This window comes from Haematobia irritans, chromosome 2 (genome assembly GCF_050003625.1).
Source record: "Haematobia irritans isolate KBUSLIRL chromosome 2, ASM5000362v1, whole genome shotgun sequence".
Taxonomy (NCBI): domain Eukaryota; kingdom Metazoa; phylum Arthropoda; class Insecta; order Diptera; family Muscidae; genus Haematobia; species Haematobia irritans.
In genome coordinates this window covers 28,938,044-28,960,959 of record NC_134398.1, presented here as the reverse complement: position 1 = coordinate 28,960,959, position 22,916 = coordinate 28,938,044, and the positions used below count along the sequence as shown (strand labels likewise).

At 25.5% G+C, this 22,916-nt stretch overlaps 1 protein-coding gene across 1 annotated transcript; it reads right to left on the bottom strand.

The window, feature by feature from the left end:
* Positions 1-94: 94 nt before the first annotated feature.
* Positions 95-22,534, bottom strand: l(2)34Fc (reeler domain-containing lethal (2) 34Fc). Its single transcript, XM_075293674.1, has 3 exons — positions 22,386-22,534; positions 489-811; positions 95-423 (listed from the first exon to the last, which is right to left on the bottom strand). The coding sequence occupies exons 2-3, from the start codon at positions 798-800 to the stop codon at positions 253-255; spliced, it is 483 nt and encodes a 160-aa protein (XP_075149789.1). The 5' UTR covers positions 801-811; positions 22,386-22,534; the 3' UTR covers positions 95-252.
* Between the last annotated feature and the right edge of the window lie 382 nt (positions 22,535-22,916).

Below are 22,916 nucleotides of genomic sequence, written 5' to 3'. Positions count from 1 at the left end.
TTCTTAATATTGGATGTTCGAAATTTTAGGTTCCATAATCTTCCATACTAGGTCATTATTTTTTTTGTGTATTTAATGAATTATAAATACTCAGTTTAGGGATTTGAAATTCAATTTCAACGTTGTTGTTTTATTTATTTTTGAAAAATATCACAAACAAAAAATACAAGATGAATAAGAAAATGTTAATAATTTGTATAAACGAGAGAAAAAATGGAATACAAAATTGTTTAAAACTAAAAAATTTAATATTTACTGGACTTCAATTTCCTTAATAACTTTACTAATCCAATAAGTAGCACCATCTTTGGCAACAGTGCCAACAAACTTGGCTTTACCCTTATAGTCGGCAGGAGCCACCCATTGGAATTGAACACTATTGGGAATGCGGCTCTTATCGATTTTAACATGGGTTAAGGTATCCTAAACGAAAAATAAAATCCCATTAGTCAAACAACCTAGGAAATATAGCAAAGAACAAAACTTACATCAGAACCGGAACAAGTTAAAGCTTGCGACTTATTCGATTCAACAATTTTGAAAGAACCAATTGGTTTGTTTTTGGTATCATGGACTTGTATGGCGAAACCCAAGAAATCATCACCACCCATTTTAATGGTAATCTTTTCGCCAGCTTTTACACTACTATCACCCGAAAAGAAATATGGTACAGGTGATGTTTGTCCAGGAAGGGAATGCTCTGGTGTCAGACCATTAGAGCAAATTTCTTTGGGCGCACCACTTGAATAGCCAAAGACTGGAGCAGCCAAGCAGCAAGCAATAACAAGAAAACGAAACATTTTCAAATTAGCTGTAATTAAAAGAAGAAAAAAAACAAAACTCAACTGTTAGTTTCAGACCACAATATATGAGCCGATATATATATTTTTTTTAATTTCTATTACAAGTAAATTTATTATAATGCATAAATAATTTATGTAGTTTTACAACTACACGCCAATAGTTTATAATGTTTATGGGTTTCTGGTTTAAATCACTTAGCATTTGAAACTGATTTCCATTTTCTAGCTTATCGTTTCAGTTTTCAATTAAAGTCTACATTAGATTTGTGTATTGGTAAGTTGTTCCCCATTATTAACCTTGGCATCGGAAAACTGTCATTAGTCAGATAAAATTGTCTTGACCAAATTGTGTATACCAGTTGTTAGATCTTTACGAATTTGTATACCTAGCGCCACACTGTGGAACAGGGTATTATAAGTTAGTGCATATGTTTGTAACACCCAGTAGGAGACGAGATAGACGCATTGTGTCTTTGGCAATAATGCTCAGGGTGGGTCCCTGAGTCGATCTAGCCATGTCCGTCTGTCCGTCCATCCGTCTGTCTGTGAACACATTTTTGTGATCAAAGTCTAGGTCGCAGTTTAAGTTCAATCGCCTTCAAATTTGACACAAGTTCCTGTTTTGGGTCAGAATAGAACTCTATTGATTTTGGAAGAAATCGGTTCAAATTTAGATATAGCTCCCATATATATCTTTCGCCCGTCTGTCCGTCCATCCGTCTGTCTATGGACACATTTTTGTGATCAAAGTCTAGGACGCAGTTTAAGTCAATCGCCTTCAAATTTGGCACAAGTTCCTGTTTTTGGTCAGAATAGAACTCTATTGATTTTGGAAGAAATCGGTTCAGATTTAGATATAGCTCCCATATATATCTTTCGCCCGATATGCACTTATATGGACCCAGAAGACAGAGTTTTACCCTGAAATTGAAATTTTGCACAAACATAACACTTGGTCGTATAGTCAAGAGTTCAAAATTTGATTGAAATCGGTTCAGATTTAGATATAGCTCCCATATATATCCGATATGGACTTATATAGCCCTAATTTTCCTTGAAATTTTGCACCAGGAGAACAATAAGTACTATAGTCAGGTGTGCCAAATTTGATTGAAATCGGTTCAGATTGAGATATAGCTCTCATATATATCTTTCGCCCGATATGGATTTATATGGCTCCAGAAGCCAGAGTGTTAGCCCAATTTGGTTGAAATTTTGCACAAAGAGTACAATTAGTAGTGTAGTCATGTGTGCAAAATTTTATTGAAATCGGTTTAGATTTAGATATAACAGGTTGGCTGATAAGTCCCCGGTCTAACAAAGAAAAACGCATTTTTTTTGTCAAAATTCGTTTTTATTATTCAACATAGTTCCCTTCAAGAGCGATACAACGATTATAACGACCTTCCAATTTTTTTATACCATTTTGGTAGTATTCCTTCGGTTTTGCCTCAAAATAGGCCTCAGTTCGGCGATCACCTCTTCATTGCAGCCAAATTTTTACCCTGCGAGCATCCTTTTGAGGTCTGAGAACAAGAAAAAGTTGATGGGGCCAGATCAGGAGAATACGGTGGGTGGGGAAGCAATTCGAAGCCCAATTCATGAATTTTTGTCATCGTTCTCAATGACTTGTGGCACGGTGCGTTGTCTTGGTGGAACAACACTTTTTTCTTCTTCATATGGGGCCGCGATTTCGACCTTCAAACGCTCCAATAACGTCATATAATAGTCACTGTTGATGGTTTTTCCCTTCTCAAGATAATCGATAAAAATTATTCCATGCGCATCCCAAAAACCAGAGGTCATTACTTTGCCAGCGGACTTTTGAATCTTTCCACGCTTCGGAGACGGTTCACCGGTCGCTGTCCACTCAGCCGACTGTCGATTGGACTCAGGAGTGTAGTGATGGAGCCATGTTTCATCCATTGTCACATATCGACGGAAAAACTCGGGTGTATTACGAGTTAACAGCTGCAAACACCGCTCAGAATCATCAACACGTTGTTGTTTTTGGTCAAATGTGAGCTCGCGTGCACCCATTTTGCACAGAGCTTCCGCATATCCAAATATTGATGAATGATATGACCAACACATTCCTTTGATATATTTAAGGCCTCTGCTATCTCGAACAACTTCATTTTACGGTCATTCAAAATCATTTTGTGTATTTTCTTGATGTTTCCGTCGGTAAACACCTCTTTCGGGCGTCCACTGCGTTCACCGTCCTCCTAATTGACTTACAGACGTCAAATTTTGACACGAATCATTTGAAGGTTGGTACTACATAAAAATAATATGCATTTAATACTAGCGACGCCATCTATGTGTCAGACCGGGGACTTATCAGCCAACATGTTAGCTCCTATATATATCTTTCGCCCGATTTTCCGTCATATGACCACAGAGATTAAAGTTTTAGTCCGATTTATGTGAAATTTTGCACAGGGAGTAGAATTAAAATACTAATTATGCATATCATCAATTTGGTTTAAATCGGTTCAGATTTCTAGATTTCCATATATATGTATGTTTTTCCGATTTGGGCAAAAATAACCACATTTTCCTTATAAAATCTCCACTGCTAAGTCGAAAACTTGTAAAAGCGACTCAAATTTTCCTTTATTTCTAATACATATCTATCGACCGATAAATCATAAATACACTTTTGCGAAGTTGCCTCAAAATTGGTTCAGATTAAAATGTTTCCCATATTTCTTTACTAACATAGTGTACCATCCCAGGGCATTAGCCGACTTAAATTTTAAGATTATAAATTTTGTTCAGATGGAGTCAGATTTAAATGTATGTATTTGGGACAAAAACCTTTATCTATAACACCCAACACATTGGACGGATTTGATATAGTATCGAAAATGTGGATCTACAAAGTGCTGCAGGGAATAATATAGTCGGTCCCGCCCGACTTTAGGCTTTCCTTGGTTGTTTTTTGTTAACAACTTGGAACATGTTTTCCTTTTTACAGGTTACCTACACTGAAAAAAATATTGTCGTGAGGTCAAAGATTTCATGTCTTTAAAATACGAATACAAATTTTGCTTAGCATAGAAGACGCATTTCTCTAAAATAAAGTTATTTTCCTTGTCCAAAAGTCGATAAACTTTTAAATGAAGTCGTATCGTCCTTATAATTAAGTGATTTGACTTAAAAATGGGTATCTTAACATGAAAGAAAAAATTTATAGGCTAAGGCCAACTTGACTTTAATAATTCAGAAAAAATCTTTAAATTTAATGAAATTGTCTTTAAATTTGTTGTCTTTTTGCATCTTGACTACAAAGCAAAAAATCGTTCAAATATAGGACATGTTTTTCAAAACTTTATTTTAAAGAAGTTTTTACTTCAAACATAGCATAATTTCGTCGAAGTCGAGTTCTAATTTGGAAATTAAAGTGGCCGTTAACTCGTTTTTAAAGGCGAAAAATTAAAATTTGCTTCCTAGAAGCAAGTGCACAAAACCTAAATTTAAAAGAGAATTTTGTCATAAAAGTATCCTTACTTGTATTCTCCGCTTCTTTGGCTCGGAATCAATACCAATTTTTTTAAAGTAAAGACAAAATCTTTGGAACCGAGTATGCTTTTTTTTCAGTGTAATACAAGCATGTGCGTTATAAAAAAAATTAAGACGGACAAATTCTATAGAAAATTTTCTCAAGATTTTATTTCTATAGAAAATTTTGCCAAAATTGTATTTCAATAGAAAATTTTGTCAAAATTTTATCGCTATACAAAAATTTGTCAAATTTTTACTTTTATAGAAAATTTTGTTAAAATTTTATTTCTATAAAAAATTTTGTCAAAATTTTATTTCTATAGAAAATTGTGTCAAAATTTTATCGCTATACAAAAATTTGTCAAATTTTTACTTCTATAGAAAATTTTGTTAAAATTTTATTTCTATAAAAAATGTTGTCAAAATTTTATTTCTATAGAAAATTGTGCCAAAATTGTATTCTATAGAAAATGTTGTCAAAATTGTATTCTATATTGTCAAAAATTTTTTTCTATAGAAAATGTTGTCAAAATTTCATTTCTATAGAGAATTTTTGTCAAAATTGTATTTCTATAAAAAATTTTGTCAAAATTTTATTTCTATAGAAAGTTTTGTCAACATTTTATTTCTATAGAAAATTCTCTCAAAATTTTATCGCTTTACAAAATATTGTCAAATTTTTATTTTTATTGTAAATGTTGTCAAAATTTTATTTCTATAGAAAATTTTGTCAACATTTTATTTCTATAGAAAATTTTGTCAAAATTTTATTTCTATTGAAAATTTTTGTCGAAATTGCATTTCTATAGAAAATTTTGTCAAAATTGTATTCTATATTATCAAAATTTTATTTCCAAAAAAAAATTTGTCAAAATTTTATTTCTATAGAAAATTTTGTCAAAATTTTATTTCCATAGAAAATTTTTGTCGAAATTGTATTTCTATAGAAAATTTTGTAAAATTTTTATTTCTATAGAAAATTTTGTCAAAATTTTATTTCTATAGAAAATTTTGTCAAAATTTTATTTCTATAGAAAATTTTGTCACAATTTTATTTCTATAGAAAATTTTGTCACAATTTTATTTCTATAGAAAATTTTGTCAAAATTTTATTTCTATAGAAAATTTTGTCAAAATTTTATTTCTATAGAAAATTTTGTCAAAATTTCATTTCTATAGAAAATTTTGTCAAAATTTTATTTCTATAGAAAATTTTGTCAAAATTTTTATTTCTATCAAAAATTTTATCAAAATTTTATTTCTATAGAAAATTTTGTCAACATTTTATTTGTATAGAAAATTTTGTCAAAATTTTATTTCTATAGAAAATTGTGTCAAAATTGTATTCTATAGAAAATTGTGTCAAAATTGTATACTATATTGCAAAATTTTATTTCTATAGAAAATTTTGTCAAAATTTTATTTCTATAGAAAATTGTGTCAACATTGTATACTATATTGTCAAAATTTTATTTCTATAGAAAATTTTTGTCGAAATTGTATTTCTATAGAAAATTTTGTCAAAATTTAATTTCTACAGAAAATTTTTGTCAAAATTGTATTTCTATAGAAAATTGTGTTAAAATTTAATTTCTATAGAAAATTTTGTCAAAATTTTATCGCTATAGAAAATTTTGTCAAAATTTTATTTCTATAAAAAATTTTGTCAAAATTTTATTTCTATAGAAAATTTTGTCAAAATTTTATTCCTATAGAAAATTTAATCATAATTTTATTTCTATTGAATACTTTGTCAAATTTTTATTTCTATAGAAAATTTTGTCAAAATTTTATTTCTATAGAAATTTTGTCAAAATTTTATTTCTATAGAAATTTTGTCAAAATTTTATTTCTATAAAAAATTTTGTCAAAATTTTATTTCTATAGAAAATTTTGTCAAAATTTTATTCCTATAGAGAATTTAATCATAATTTTATTTCTATTGAATACTTTGTCAAAATTTTATTTCTATAGAAAATTTTGTCAAAATTTTATTTCTATAAAAAATTTTGTCAATATTTTATTTCTATAGAAAATTTTGTCAAAATGTTATTCCTATAGAGAATTTAATCATAATTTTATTTCTATTAAATACTTTGTCAAAATTTTATTTCTATAGACAATTTTGTCCAAATTTTAGGAAATTTTTGTCACAATTTTATTTTTATTGTAAATGTTGTCAAAATTTTATTTCTATAGAAAATTTTGTCAAAATTTTATTTCTATAGAAAATTTTGTCAAATTTTTATTTCTATAGAAAATTTTGTCAAAATTTTATTTCTATAGAAAATTTTGTCAAAATTTTATTTCTATAGAAAATTTTGTCAAAATTTTATTTTTATTGTAAATGTTGTCAAAATTTTATTTCTATAGAAAATTTTGTCAAAATTTTATGTCTATAGAAAATGTTGTCAAAATTTTATTTCTATAGAAAATTTTGTCAAAATTTTATTTCTATAGAAAATTTGTCAAAATTTTATTTATATAGAAAATTTTGTCAAAATTTTATTTCTATGGAAAATTTTGTCAAAATTGTATTTCTATAGAAAATTTTGTCAAAACTTTGTCGAATTTTCATTTTTATTGTAAATGTTGCCAAAATTTTATTTCTATTGAATAATTTGTCAAAATTTTATTTCTATAGAAAATTTTGTCAAATTTTTATTTCTATAGAAAATTTTGTCAAATTTTTATTTCTATAGAAAATTTTGTTAAAATTTTATTTCTATAGAAAATTTTGTCAAAATTTTATTTCTATAGAAAATGTTGTCAAAATTTTATTTCTATAGAAAATTTTGTCAAAATTTTATTCCTATAGAGAATTTAGTCATAATTTTATTTCTATTGAATATTTTGTCAAAATTTTATTTCTATAGAAAATTTTGTCAACATTTTATTTCTATAGAAAATTTTTGTCGAAATTGTATTTCTATAGAAAATTTTGTCAAAATTTTATTTCTATAGAAAATTTTTCAAATTTTTATTTCTATAGAAAATTTTGTCAAAAATTTGTCGAATTTTCATTTTTATTGTATATGTTGCCAAAATTTTATTTCTATTGAATAATTTGTCAAAATTTTATTTCTATAGAAAATTTTGTCAAATTTTTATTTCTATAGAAAATTTTGTAAAATTTTTATTTCTATAGAAAATTTTGTTAAAATTTTATTTCTATAGAAAATTTTGTCAAAATTTTATTTCTATACAAAATTTTGTCAAAATATTATTTTTATTGTAAATGTTGTCAAAATTTTATTTCTATAGAAAATTTTGTCAAAATTTCATTTCTATAGAAAATTTTGTCAAAATTTTATTTCTATAGAAAATGTTGTCAAAATTTTATTTCTATAGAAAATTTTGTTAAAATTTTATTCCTATAGAGAATTTAGTCATAATTTTATTTCTATTGAATATTTTGTCAAAATTGTATTTCTATAGAAAATTTTGTCAACATTTTATTTCTATAGAAAATTTTTGTCGAAATTGTATTTCTATAGAAAATTTTGTCAAAATTTTATTTCTATAGAAAATTTTGTCAAATTTTTATTTCTATTGAAAATTTTGTCAAATTTTTATTTCTATAGAAAATTTTGTTAAAATTTTTTTTCCATAGAAAATTTTGTCAAAATTTTATTTCTATAGAAAATTTTGTCAAAATTTTATTTTTATTGTAAATGTTGTCAAAATTTTATTTCTATAGAAAATTTTGTCAAAATTTTATTTCTATAGAAAATGTCAAAATTTTATTTCTATAGAAAATTTTGTCAAAATTTTATTCCTATAGAGAATTTAGTCATAATTTTATTTCTATTGAATATTTTGTCAAAATTTTATTTCTATAGAAAATTTTGTCAAAATTTTATTTCTATAGAAAATTTGTCAAAATTTTATTTATATAGAAAATTTTGTCAAAATTTTATTTCTATAGAAAATTTTGTCAAAATTTTATTTCTATAGAAAATTTTGTCAAAATTTTATTTCTATGCAAAATTTTTGTCAAAATTGTATTTCTATAGAAAATTTTGTCAAAAATTTGTCGAATTTTCATTTTTATTGTAAATGTTGCCAAAATTTTATTTCTATTGAATAATTTGTCAAAATTTTATTTCTATAGAAAATTTTGTCAAAATTTTATTTCTATAGTAAATTTTGTCAAAATTTTATTTCTATAGAAATATTTTGGTGTATTGAAATCCACTTGGATTCTCCATAACTTCCGAATTTAGCCCCAGAATTGCTTAGTAACAACAATAATGGTAGTGTAGACATGTGCTAAACAAAATACTGCCTAATAGAATTGAAATTTTTATTCTTTTATTGAATATATATAACCTTGATTACTTGAAATATTAATTTGGAGACACAAATAGTACCGTGTAAGCAATTATCAATCAAGTGGATGAATTTAATGGCTGGAAATAAGCGTTTTTTTTAACCATTAAATATTATAAGTCATGTTAATTTTTTGTTTCTTCCAATAGCTTTGGTATTGAAAGACTTCTATCTAAATTATTTCCAAAGAAATAAAAGATTTCTAGTAAATGCATAAATGTGAAGTAATAGACAAACGAGGCGTATATTTTTATAAGTAATTTATCATGTCAAATCAGGGACCGGTTTTATAATTTTGTTTTGCTGCCTCGAAGCATTTGTCCAACTGAATATAGAGTCAGAGTCACAAGTCATTTAGATCTAACAAAAAAACTAATTTCCATATATTAGTAGCATTTATGGTTTGAATTCTGAATATAAAACCGGTCACCATACAAAGAGAAAAAGTGAACTAAAAGCCCAGACAAATGTTCAACAATTAGGACATAAGAACTTGTGTTGTTCTACCTGCTGTTTTTATTTTAACATGACTAGAAGTTTCAATTAAAAAAGTATACACAAGATATTTTAATTTCAATTGTGTTTTTTTTATATATAGGAAGTATAAACAAAATGTATTCCATAATAAATAACAAGGAAATATTCCTTAATATACTTTCACAATTTTTTCCAAACCTTGGGATTACAAAAATTAAGTCTCGACGATAGAAAATTTATTTTGAACACAACACCCACACCCAAAAAAAAGTTTATTTGGATCCAAAGATTTTGACCTTCCCTTAAGAATTTTAGTATTGCTTCTGAGCCAAAGATGCGGCTTCTTTAAAATTAGGAAAATTTTGTTGGGACCTTTGTAGCTTTAAATTTATGATCAATAAAATTAAAATTAGTATACAGATCTCATTTATGGAATTTTCACTCTATTTTTGCGATGTATTAAAAAAGCAGTTCAGGTAGGAACAACTGCCAAAAATCCAAACTATAACATATACTTCAAAGTAAAAAAATGTTTTCTTAATGGAAAAAAATTTAAACCGAAGATACAAAATCCTCAAAATAACAAATTTTGGTGCTGTATAGAAGGTTAAAAATGGCCTCGATAGGGATTTTGCAAGGTTGCAGCAATGATCCTAGACAAGGTAATCGGCTAGGAGAAATGGTGTGGAGTTTTATGTTGATAAGTTTATTACGATTACAGATTGCTGTGCGAACTTCTTTGAGTCAGTCTATGTGGAGTCCGTTTCTTACAATCGTAATTCATACTAGTGCTTGAATTACGATTGTCACAGTTGGTAGAATTCAAACAAAAATAGTAGATTTTTCCTGTTTGGTAGATTGGTATAATTCTTGATGTTTTGGCAGATTTTCAAACTAAGTGATATTTAACTCCAACTAAGTGATATTTAACTTTTCTATATAAATAAAATTTGGACAAAATTTTCTATATAAATAAAATGTTGAAAAAATTTTCTATAGAAATACATTTTTGACCAAATTTTCTATAGAGATAAAATTTTGACAAAATTTTCTATAAAAATACATTTTTGACAAAATTTTCTATAAAAATAAATTTTTGAAAAGATTTTCTATATATATAAAATTTTGGTTAAATTTTTTATAGAAATGAATTTTTGACCAAATTTTCTTTATAAATAAATTTTTTACCAAATGTTCTATGGTTAAGTTAGGTGGCAGCCTGATGTATCAGGATCACTTAGACTATTCAGTCCATCGTGATACCACATTGATGAACTTCTCTCTTATCACTGAGCGCTGCCCGATTCCATGTTAAGCTCAATGACAAGGGACCTCCTTTTTATAGCCGAGTCCGAACGGCGTTCCACATTGCAGTGAAACCACTTAGAGAAGCTTTGAAACCCTCAGAAATGTCACCAGCATTACCGAGGTGGGATAATCCACCGCTGAGAAACTTTTTGGTGTTCGCTCGAAGCAGGAATCGAACCCACGACCTTGTATATGCAAGGCGGGCATGCTAACCATTGCACCACGGTGGCTCCCTAAATGTTCTATAGAAATTAAATTGTTGACAAAATTGTCTATGGAAATAAATTTTTGACAAAATTTCCCATAGAAATGACATTTTGAAAATTTTGTATAGAAATAAAATTTTGAAACAACTTTTTGACAAAATTTTCGATAGAAATACAATTTTTACAAAATTTTTATAGAAAAAAGATTTTGGCAAAATCTTCTTTAGAAATAAAAATTTCCTATAGAAATTTTGGGACACTTTTCTATATAAATAAAATTTTGTCAAAATTTTTTTTGGAAATACACTTTTGGTAAAATTTTCTTTAGATATAAACTTTTGACAAAATTTTCCATAGAAATAAAATTTTGACAAAATTTTCCATAGAAATAAAATTTTGACAAAATTTTCTATAGAGATAAAATTTTGACAAAATTTTCTATAGAAATAAAATATTGGCAAAATCTTCTTTGGAAATAAAATTTTAGAAAAATTTTCTATAAAAATAAAATTTTGGTAAAATTTTCTACAGAAATAAAAGTTTGACAAAATTTTCTATAGAAATAAAATTTTGGTAAAATTTTCTATAGAAATAAAATTTTGGAAAATTTTTCTATAAAAATAAAATTTTTGTAAAATTTTCTTCTATAGAAATAAAATTTTGTCAAAATCGTCTATGGAAATAAATTTTTGACAAAATTTACTATAGAAATGACAATTTGAGAAAATTTTCTATAGAAATAAAATTTTGAAACAAATTTTTGACAAAATTTTCTATAGAAATAAAATTTTGACAACATTTTTCATAGAAATAAAATTTTGACAAAATTTTTATATAAACCAAATTTTGACAAAATCTTCTTTAGAAATAAAATTTTGGTAAAATTTTCTATAGAAATAAAATTTTGATCAAAGTCGTCTATGGAAATAAATTTTTGACAAAATTTCCTATAGAAATGACAATTTGAGAAAATTTTCTATAGAAATAAAATTTTGAAACAAATTTTTCATAGAAATAAAATTTTGACAAAATTTTCTATAGAAATAAAATTTTGACAACATTTTTTGTAGAAACCAAATTTTGGCACAATTTTCTATATAAATAAAATTTTGACAAAATTTTCTATAGAAATTTTTTTATAGAAATAATTTTTTGGTAAAATTTTCTATAGAAATAAATTTTTGAAAAGATTTTCTATAGAAATAAAATTTTGGTCAAATTTTTTTAGAAATAAATTTTTGACCAAATTTTATTTATAAATAAAATTTTGACCAAATGTTATATAGAAATGAAATTTTTGACAAAATCTTCTATGGAAATAAATTTTTGACAAAATTTTCTATAGAAATAATATTTTGACAAAATTTTCATCGAAACAAAATTTTGGCAAAATCTTCTTTAGAAACAAAATTTTGGCAAAATGTTCTATAGAAATAAAACTTTTGGACACTTTTCTATAGAAATAAAATTTTGGGACACTTCTATAGAAATAAAATTTTGACAAAATTTTTTATAGAAATAAATTTTTGGTATAATTTTCTTTAGAAATAAAATTTTGACAAAATTTTCCATAGAAATAAAATTTTGACAAAATTTTCCATAGAAATAAAATTTTGACACAATTTTCTATAAAGATAAAAATTTGACAAAATTTTCTATAGAAATAAAATTTTGACAAAATTTTCTATACAAATAAAATATTGACAAAATTTTGGCACAATTTTCTATACAAATAAAATGTTGACAAAATTATCTATAGAAATTTTTTATAGAAATATATTTTTGGTAAAATTTTCTTTAGAAATAAAATTTTGACAAAATTTTCTATATAGTTAAAATTTTGAAAAAAATTCTATAGAAATAAAATTTTGGTAACATTTTCTATAGAAATAAAATTTTGACAAAATCATCGATTTGTATTTAGTTGGCGAATGAAGATAGAGGAAGCACGCTCAAAAACAAACCCAGCCAACTAAATACAAATCGATGATTTGAGTTTGGCAAAAGGAAAAGAGATATGCTTGCAAATTTGTTTAGGCAGTAGCCGACTATTAAACCCTTTTTCGGAAGGTTCAAGTGTATTTCACTTTGGGTTGAGTGAATTACCCGAATTTATTCTGATAATTGGTTGATAGTTTTGCTGCAAGTAGAGGATGCTGATGAGGAATGTGGTAATTCCGAAACAGCTGTACATCCAACCATCTTGCAGTCTATAGCGCTTTGCCCAAATAAATTTGACAAGCATACTTTTCCTCTGTTGGTTAAGCTACACTTGTAGTTTAGTCAATGCATGGCTTTAAGCTGAGATCAAAAACAACAATAACGATTGAAGAGAAGCCAACAATAACAAACAAAAATAAAATTTTGACAAAATTTTCTATAGAGATAAAATTTTGAAAAAAAAAATCTATAGAAATAAAATTTTGGCAAAATCTTCTTTAGAAATAAAATTTTGACAAAATTTTCTATAGAAATACAATTTTGACAAAATTTTCTATAGAAATAAAATTTTGACAAAATTTTCTATAGAGATAAATTTTTTCAAATTTTTATAGAAATAAAATTTTGACCAAATTTTCTTTATAAATAAAATGTTGCCCAAATGTTCTATAGAAATGAAATTTTTGACAAAATCTTCTATGGAAATAAATTTTGACAAAATTTCTTATAGAAATGCCGTTTGGAGAAAATTTTCTATAGAAATAAAATTTAGAGAAAATTTTCTATAAATTCAATAAATCAATCATTTCTTTGTGGGTAAGTTCTCCCTTTTTGTAGAAGTAGTATCTTTTCGTTGTTGGTGCAAGCTAATATCGTTAAAACATTAAAAATTCGGAACATTTACAACTGAAGAGATATTTAACATATACGCCCAAAAAATTTTTGGGATCATTTGTTCATTCGAATAACATAAAAAAACATTTTTTCATATAACCTCAAAAATTTTGATCAAAAACTTCAAAATAAAATTTTTTCAATTTGGTAGATTAATTGAATATATTAACAAATTCAATTCGATATTTTAATTAGAAAAAAAGGTTGATGATATTTTTTATGTGACAAAAATCAATCTTTGGTGTTGCTGATTGATTATCATGGTATTCTTTTGTTTTAATTTTTATTGCTTACTGAGAAACACCAACATCTTGTCAACCTTGGCAACACACACTCTGAAAGCATTTCTTATTTAGAAGTGTTTTTAGTTGTTTTAGAAAACCATTTTTGGCTAGATTAAATGACAATTTTCCTTTTTTGCTGTGCAATGGAGTATTTTGAAGGTCAATTGTGTTCCATACTAATAGATACCACCTTAAACGTTTTATGTATCTAATAGTCGGCCGATTCTTCACCCATAGAAAAAAATCATGAATTGCGTGGTCATTTCAAAACGAACCATTCATGAAAGTGAATCAACACATATGTGTTGTCAAACTGAGAACAGACGGGTAGTCAATCTGTGTTGTTAACACTGAAAAAAATATTGACCTAATATGAAAGATTATGCAACTTAAATTTTAGGACTCAAAATTTACGCAATGCTAAGACAAAATTCTTTAAAACAATGACATTTTAATTAAAAGAAAGTTTATAATCCTTGCTTCAAAAATTCTTAAAATTTTGCGTCTGTCTGCTGATGTTGTAGATCTTTGAAGTAAGGCAAATTTTCCTTAAAATAAAGAAAAATATTTTTAATTTAAAGTAATCGTCTTTAACTCAACTGACAATTTAAGATAAAAACGCTTCAAATATAGGCGAAGGCTTATTTTAAGAATTTGCGTCTTTGGTTTAAAGGTTTTTTATCATTAAGAAAACTGTTTTTACTTTGAAGTGCCTGGCATAATTTGGATTTTGAAATTGGAATTTGTTTGTACATAAATATCTTTATTAATATATCGCAAAAAGAAAATAAAAACTCGATGAATGAGATCTGTATCCAATTTTAATTTTATTAATCCTAGATTTAAAGCTAAAGAGGTCCGTAAAAAATGTCTTTATTTTAAAGACATATTTTAAAGACTTTGGCTCGGAATCAATACCAAAATCCTTAAGGGAAGGTCAAAATCTTTGGATCCAAGTAAACTTTTTTTGAGTGAAAACCACAACCAGTTTTTATAATTTGAAAACGTAATGGTTACGAATGTATAAACAAAATTAAAAAAAAAAATTAACACTACTGTTACCAAAAAACTACCATGCGAAAAAAATCGTATTTTGAAAAACTTATTTCTATAGAAAATTTTGTAAAAATGGGATTGCTACAGAATATTTTATTTCTATAGAGAATTTTCTCAAAATTTTATTTCTATAGAAAATTTTGTCAATGTTTTATTTCTTAAAAAATTTTTTCAAAATTTTATTTCTTAGAGAATTTTGTCAAAATTTTATTTCTATAGAAAATTTTGTCAAAATTTTAGTTCTATAGAAAATGTTGTCAAAATTTTATTTCTATAGAAAAGTTTGTCAAAATTTTTTTTCTATAAAAAATTTTATCAAAATTTTATTTTTATAGAAAATTGTGTCAAAATTTATTTCTATTTCTGATTGATTATTTTTATACCCTTCACCACTACTGTGGTACAGGGTATAATAAGTTTGTGCATTTGTATGTAACGCCAAGAAGGAAAAGTCTGAGACCCATCGTTTAGTATACCGATCGTCTTAGAATTAAATTCTGAGTCGATTTAGCGATGTCCGTCTGTCTGTCTGTCTGTCCGTCCGTCTGTCTGTCTGTCTGTCTGTCTGTCTGTCTGTCTGTCCGTCTGTCTGTTGATGTATTTTTGTGTGCAAAGTACAGCTCGCAGTTTTAGTCCGATTGTCCTAAAATTTGGTACGGGGTTCTGTTTCGGCTCAAAGACGATCCCTATTGATTTTGGAAAAAATCGGTTCAGATTTAGATATAGCTGCCATATATATATTTCACCGATCTGGTCATAATTGGCGTGTATATCAACCGATCTTCCTCAAATTCCGTACATCCCAATATTTTATGAGTTTCGAAAAACTTGCAAAATATCATCCAAATCGGTTCAGATTTAGATATAGCTCCCATATATAGCTTTCGCCCGATTTACACTCCTTTGTCCACAGAGGCCAATTTTTTGTTCCGATTTAGTTGAAATTTTGCACAGGGAGTAGAATTAGCATTATAGCTATGCGTGTCAAATTTGGTTGAAATCGGTTCAGATTTAGATATAGCTCTTATATATAGCTTTCGCCCGATTTACACTCATTTGCCCACAGAGGCCAATTTTTTGCTCCGATTTAGTTGAAATTTTGCATAGGGAGTAGAATTAGCGTTGTAACTATGCGTGCCAAATTTTCTTGAAATCGGTTCAGATTTGGATATATTTCCCATATAAAGCTTTCGCCCGATTTACACTCATATGACCACAGAGACTAATTTTTAACTCCGATGTAGTTGAAATTTTGCACAGGGAGTAGAATTAGCATTGTAGCTATGCGTGTCAAATTTGGTTGAAATCGGTTCAGATTTAGATATAGCTCCCATATATATGTTTTTCTGATTTCGACAAAAATGGTCAAAATACCAACATTTTCCTGAAAAAATGACCCTAATTTTCTTAAACTTCTAATGCATATATATCGAGCGATAAATCATAAATAAACTTTTGCGAAATTTCCTTAAAATTGCTTCAGATTTATATGTTTCCCATATTTTTTTACTAACATTGTGTTCCACCCTAGTGCATTAGCCGATTTAAATTTTGAGTCTATAGATTTTGTAGCAGTCTATCAAATTCTGTCCAGATCGAGTGATATTTAAATGTATGTATTTGGGACAAACCTTTATATATAGCCCCCAACACATTTGACAGATGTGATATGGTATCGAAAATTTAGATCTACAAAGTGGTGCAGGGTATAATATAGTCGGCCCCGCCCGACTTTAGACTTTCCTTACTTGTTTTTATTTTATTTTTAAACAATACTTATCATAGTTTCGGCTATAGATCGATTAAAAAACATAACATTGATGTTTTTATTTAAATTTTATTTCCAATATTTCTATTTCTATAGAAAATCTTGTCAAAATTTTATTTCTATAGAAAATTTTCGTGTTTTGTTTTTTATTGTTGGTTTGTACTTCAATCATATTTGTTGTTTTGATCTCAGCCATTGTGTTGACTAAACTACAAGACTAGCTTAACCAACAGAGGAAAAGAATGTTTGTCAAATTTATTTTTAATTTTGTCAAAATTTTATTTCTATAGAAAATTTTGTCAAAATTTTATTTCTATAGAAAATTTTTTCAAAATTTTATTTCTATAGAAAATTTTGTCAAAATTTTACTTCTATAGAAAATTTTGTCAAAATTTTACTTCTATCGAAAATTTTGTCAACATTTTATTTCTATGGAAAATTTTGTCAACATTTTATTTCTATAGAAAATTTTGTCAAAATTTTATTTCTATAGAAAATTTTGTCAACATTTTATTTCTATGGAAAATTTTTTCAAAATTTTACTTCTAAAGAAAATTTTTTTCAAAATTTTATATCTATAAAAAATTTTGTTAAAATTTTATTTCTATAGAAAATTTTGTCAAAATTGTATTTCTATAGAAAATTTTGTCAAAATTTAATTCTATAGAAAATTTTGTCAACATTTTATTTCTATAGAAAATTTTGTCAAAATGTAATTCTATAGAAAATTTTGTCAAATTTGTATTTCTATAGAAAATTTTGTCATAATTTTATTTTTACTACTTCATATATTTATAAGAAAACATTGAATGATTCGATCAATTTGTTATGAAGAATTATTTGTCTCTCCATTATGTCTATAATACCACTAGAGATTTTTAAGTTGTACTTATTTTCATATCTTAAAACATGCATCTCATTATCGAAACTTCACCTTGAAACACTGATCTTTATCTTAATTCTGAGATTAATGTGAAACTGAAGTTTTAAATGAATTCACATCTTTCAATCTTAGTTTTTTTTGTTTGTTATTCCCTTAAGTAATAAAACAAAATAGACGAAAAGAATTAATCAATTAATAACCAGACGTACAGCTTCCAACCAATTTTGTCACGAGATAGAGAAATCCCACACAAAATTAACATAAACCTTTTTTTGTTGCGTTCCAACTTTAGGTTTAATTGATAAAAAGAAGAAGAAAAACAATGGCAGATGTCTGTTGTAAATTTGAAATATAAAACTGAAGGTTCCCGCAATTATATCAAGTTTTTTTTTCTTTAACAATTCATTTATAATTCAATAAACATTAATAATTAAAAAAGTCTTGATACAAAAATAAAGCAAGATGCAGTGCTTCAAGTATTAAGACACCCATCTCTTTTCAGAAATCTATAAATATGAATCTCGAAATATTGATACAGCAGAAAATTGACTGAAGATGGAAAAGCAGTCATTGACTGTTGGACTAGCAAACCAAACATGAGTTTGTTGAAATTCAAAACTTCATATAACATACACTCAGTAACAAAAACAAAGAACTTTAATTGTTTCAGCAGTTTTTATCTGTTGTTTTGACTAAAAAATTATTTTCGGATCTATCAAAGGAAAACTGCTAATTCAAATATTATAGCTGAATATATAATATGTATTATGAGCTTGGACTTAAGTCGCGGTTTTGACTCGATTAGCCATAACGTTTTGCAAAATATTCCCCTTCACCTAAGAGTTATTTAAGTTTTTTTTTTTCAATATTTTAACAACATTTTCTATAGAAATAAAATTTTGATAATAAATTTTTTATAGAAATAAAAATTTTGACAAAATTTTCATTAGAAATAAAATTTTGACAAAATTTTCATTAGAAATAAAATTTTGCCAAATTTTCTATAGAAATAAAATTTTCCCAAATTATCTATAGAAATAAAATTTTGATAAAAAACTTCTATAGAAATAAAATTTTGATAAAAAATTCTATAGAAATAAAATTTTGATAAAATTTTCTATAGAAATAAAATTTAGCCAAACTATCTATAGAAATAAAATTCTGACACAATTTTCTATAGAAATAAAATTTTGCCAAATTATCTTCAGAAATAAAATTTTGTAAAAATTTTCTATAGAAATAAAATTTTGATATAAATTTCTATAGAAATAAAATTTTGTTAAAAATTTCTATAGAAATGAAATTTTGCCATAATTTTCTATAAAAAATAAAATTTCAATAGAAATAAAATTGTGATAAAAAATTCTATAGAAATAAACTTATGATAAAATTTTCTAAAGAAATAAAATTTTGCCATAATTTTCTATAGAAATAAAATTTTGACAAAATTTTCTATAGAATTAAAAATTTTGCCAAATTATCTATAGAAATAAAATTGTGATAAAAATTTCTATAGAAATAAAAGTTTGATAAAATTTTCTATAGAAATAAAATTTTGCCATAAGTTTCTATAGAAATAAAATTTTGGCAAATTATCTATAGAAATATTTAAGTTTTTTTTTTCAATATTTTAACAACATTTTCTATAGAAATAAAATTTTGATAATAAATTTTTTATAGAAATAAAAATGTTGACAAAATTTTCATTAGAAATAAAATTTTGCCAAATTATCTATAGAAATAAAATTTTGACAAAATTTTCTATAGAAATAAAATTTTCCCAAATTATCTATAGAAATAAAATGTTGATAAAAAACTTCTATAGAAATAAAATTTTGATAAAAAACTTCTATAGAAATAAAATTTTGATAAAAAATTCTATAGAAATAAAATTTTGATAAAATTTTCTATAGAAATAAAATTTAGCCAAACTATCTATAGAAATAAAATTCTGACACAATTTTCTATAGAAATACAATTTTGCCAAATTATCTTCAGAAATAAAATTTTGTAAAAATTTTCTATAGAAATAAAATTTTGATATAAATTTCTATAGAAATAAAATTTTGTTAAAAATGTCTATAGAAATAAAATTTTGCCATAATTTTCTATAAAAAATAAAATTTCTATAGAAATAAAATTGTGATAAAAAATTCTATAGAAATAAACTTTTGATAAAATTTTCTAAAGAAATAAAATTTTGCCATCATTTTCTATAGAAATAAAATTTTGACAAAATTTTCTATAGAATTAAAAATTTTGCCAAATTATCTATAGAAATAAAATTGTGATAAAAATTTCTATAGAAATAAAAGTTTGATAAAATTTTCTATAGAAATAAAATTTTGCCATAAGTTTCTATAGAAATAAAATTTTGGCAAATTATCTATAGAAATAAAATTCTGACACAATTTTCTATAGAAATAAAATTTTGCCAAATTATCTTCAGAAATAAAACTTTGTAAAAATTTTCTATAGAAATAAAATTTTGCCAAATTATCTATAGAAATAAAATTTTGATAAAATTTTCTATAGAAATAAAATTTTGACAAAATTTTCTATAGATATAAAATTTTGCCAAATTATCTATAGAAATAAAAATTTTGCCATAAGTTTCTATAGAAATAAAATTTTGCCAAATTATCTATAGAAAAAAAATTTTGATAAAAAAAATAAAATTTTGCCAAATTATCTATATAAATAAAATTTTTATAACAATTTCTATAGAAATAAAATTTTGATAAAAAATTTCTATAGAAATAAAATTTTGATAAAAATTTCTATAGAAATAGACTTTTGACAAAATTTTGACAAAATTTTCCATAGAAATAAAATTTTGACAAAATTTTCTATAGAAATAAAATTTTGGCAAAATTTTCTATAGAAATGCAATTTTGGTAAAAACTTTTCTTAGGAAATAAAATTTTCACAAAATTTCTAGAAATAACATTAACGGCCATTTTCATGTAGCTCCGTTAGGCTTTAACTGCCAGTTAATAGAAAGAAAAATGGAAATATCTTTTCTCCGGTTAACTTTAACTGAAAATTTTTCAGCAGTTAAGTTTCTAACTGGCATATGGAATATATACGCAATATGACAGATATGTAGATATCACGGTTTAAAAGTTCGTTAGCTAACGTAGCACTAACGGATCTTCATGAAAATGGGGGTAAGACAAAATTTTCTATAAAAATTAAATTTCACAAAATTTTCCATAGAAATAAAATTTTGACAAATTTTTCTAAAATTTTTGGTAAAATTTTCTTGAGAAATAAAATTTGGAGACAAACAGTTTCTAGAGAAATAAAAGTGTGCCAAATTTTCTAGAACAATCAAATTTTGATTTAAAAAAATAAGATTTTTGTTTAATTTGGTAGATGTTTGGTAGAATCTTCTTCAAATTTTGGTAGATTATTTTTGGCACGAGTGGCAACCGTGATCTCAATCCGTTTGACTTTTGCACACCGGTTATTTTTTTGAATAAGGTTGTAACTAAAAAATACCGCAAAGCTACTAGATACGTGCCACCGTGGTGCAATGGTTAGCATGCCCGCCTTGCATACACAAGGTCGTGGGTTCGATTCCTGCTTCGACCGAACACCAAAAAGTTTTTCAGCGGTGGATTATCCCACCTCAGTAATGCTGGTAACATTTCTGAGGGTTTCAAAGCTTCTCTAAGTGGTTTCACTGCAGTGTGGAACGCCGTTCGGACTCGGCTATAAAAAGGAGGTCCCTTGTCATTGAGCTTAACATGGAATCGGGCAGCACTCAGTAATAAGAGAGAAGTTCACAAATGTGGTATCACAATGGACTGAATAGTCTAAGTGAGCCTGATACATCGGGCTGCCACCTAACCTAACCTACTTTCGTGTCACATGATATGATGGCTTTGTTGGCCATAATTCATACCAAATGTAGCCCATATGAACAAATTTAAAATTTGATGTTATTTCCGAAATTTTTGTTTTTATTTTGCAAAAAAAAAAAAATATTTTGTCTTCAATAACGATTTCTTTTTTTTTTTTAATTGAATCAATCACAGAAATGATAATTTTAATCACCAACGTTAATTAAAAAATTAACTGATACAATAAATATTTGGAATAGATTTTTGTTTTAATTTCAAGAATTTAAATCAATGAAATTTTTGATTGAATATTTTTTTTTAATTCAATTAAAAATGTTATTGGAAAAATATTGGTGATATCTGTTCTGTATTTAGTGTGGTAATGGAAAATGGCAAATGGCAAATTAAATTTGCTATAATAGCTGATAATAATTAATTTTGAGTATTAAGTTTTTTAGTTTTTAATAAAATATTTGATAACGCAAAGGGATGGTGGAATGAACTCAGTTTTTAATCATTTATTAAATTATTTGAATGCAACACCCATTCAACTGACATGTTCATTTTAAATAGTTTCTCTATGAAATGTTTAGTAAAAATTTATTAGAAACTCAAAAGATCACGTTTCGAAATCAAACATAAAGGAATAATTAGGCTCGTATCTTTGTAACATATTATTACAATGGAAGTTGGAATTGTTTTTTATTTTATTTTTTTTTTCTTTTATAAAAGATAATGTATTTCTGCTTCGTTGATTTTATTTTTCAAGTGAATAATTCTTAAACATGAATATCAATTTAAAAATTTTTAAAAAAGAAACTAATTGTGATAAACATATAATTAAATTACAATAAATGTCATAGGTCACAAAACTTCTTTAAACAAAACACACACATAACTTGTTTTCAAATACAAAATCAAAAAAAAACTATCCACTTAAAGAATTTATTTGGCCATAAAAACAACACTGGTAATTTAGATTCGAAACAATTGATTTTGAGAAATATTTCCAGTTTAATTCCAATAATTGTTTTTATTTAAATTTCCAACACATATAAATCGAATTTGAATTTACCTTTTGAGCGAACAAACTTTGAGCACAACTTTAATGAAACTAAATTTTTATCATTGTTTGTTCATATATTTATATGAAAATTCTCAAAAGAAATCGAAATGATCTTTGTTAAATGTATGAAATTACGTTGAGATTAAAACAATTCAGCAGCTAGCTGGTCTTTGAGCTTTTTAGCTTAGCAAGCCAAACAATAGCAAATCGAAATAATAGTGGAAAAAAAGCTTTTCAGTGCATAACGCTCTGCATTGAGGGGCTATAAACGAATTATGTTTCCGATTCTCATTTCATCTACACACACACCCACACAATTAATAGGGGTGAGTTTGAGTGAAATGCACTTTCTTGTATATGAATGGAAGCTGAAATGCCGATATCGTTAAAGGGTAGAATACATTTCAATAAATTGCCATTGATTTGAATTGACCTTATGGCCAGTGGAATTTAGAAAAAATTATATATTTATTATATAGAATCACAACTTGACATTAGAAACACGTAAAAATGTCATTAAGTTAAAATGTATTGCATTCA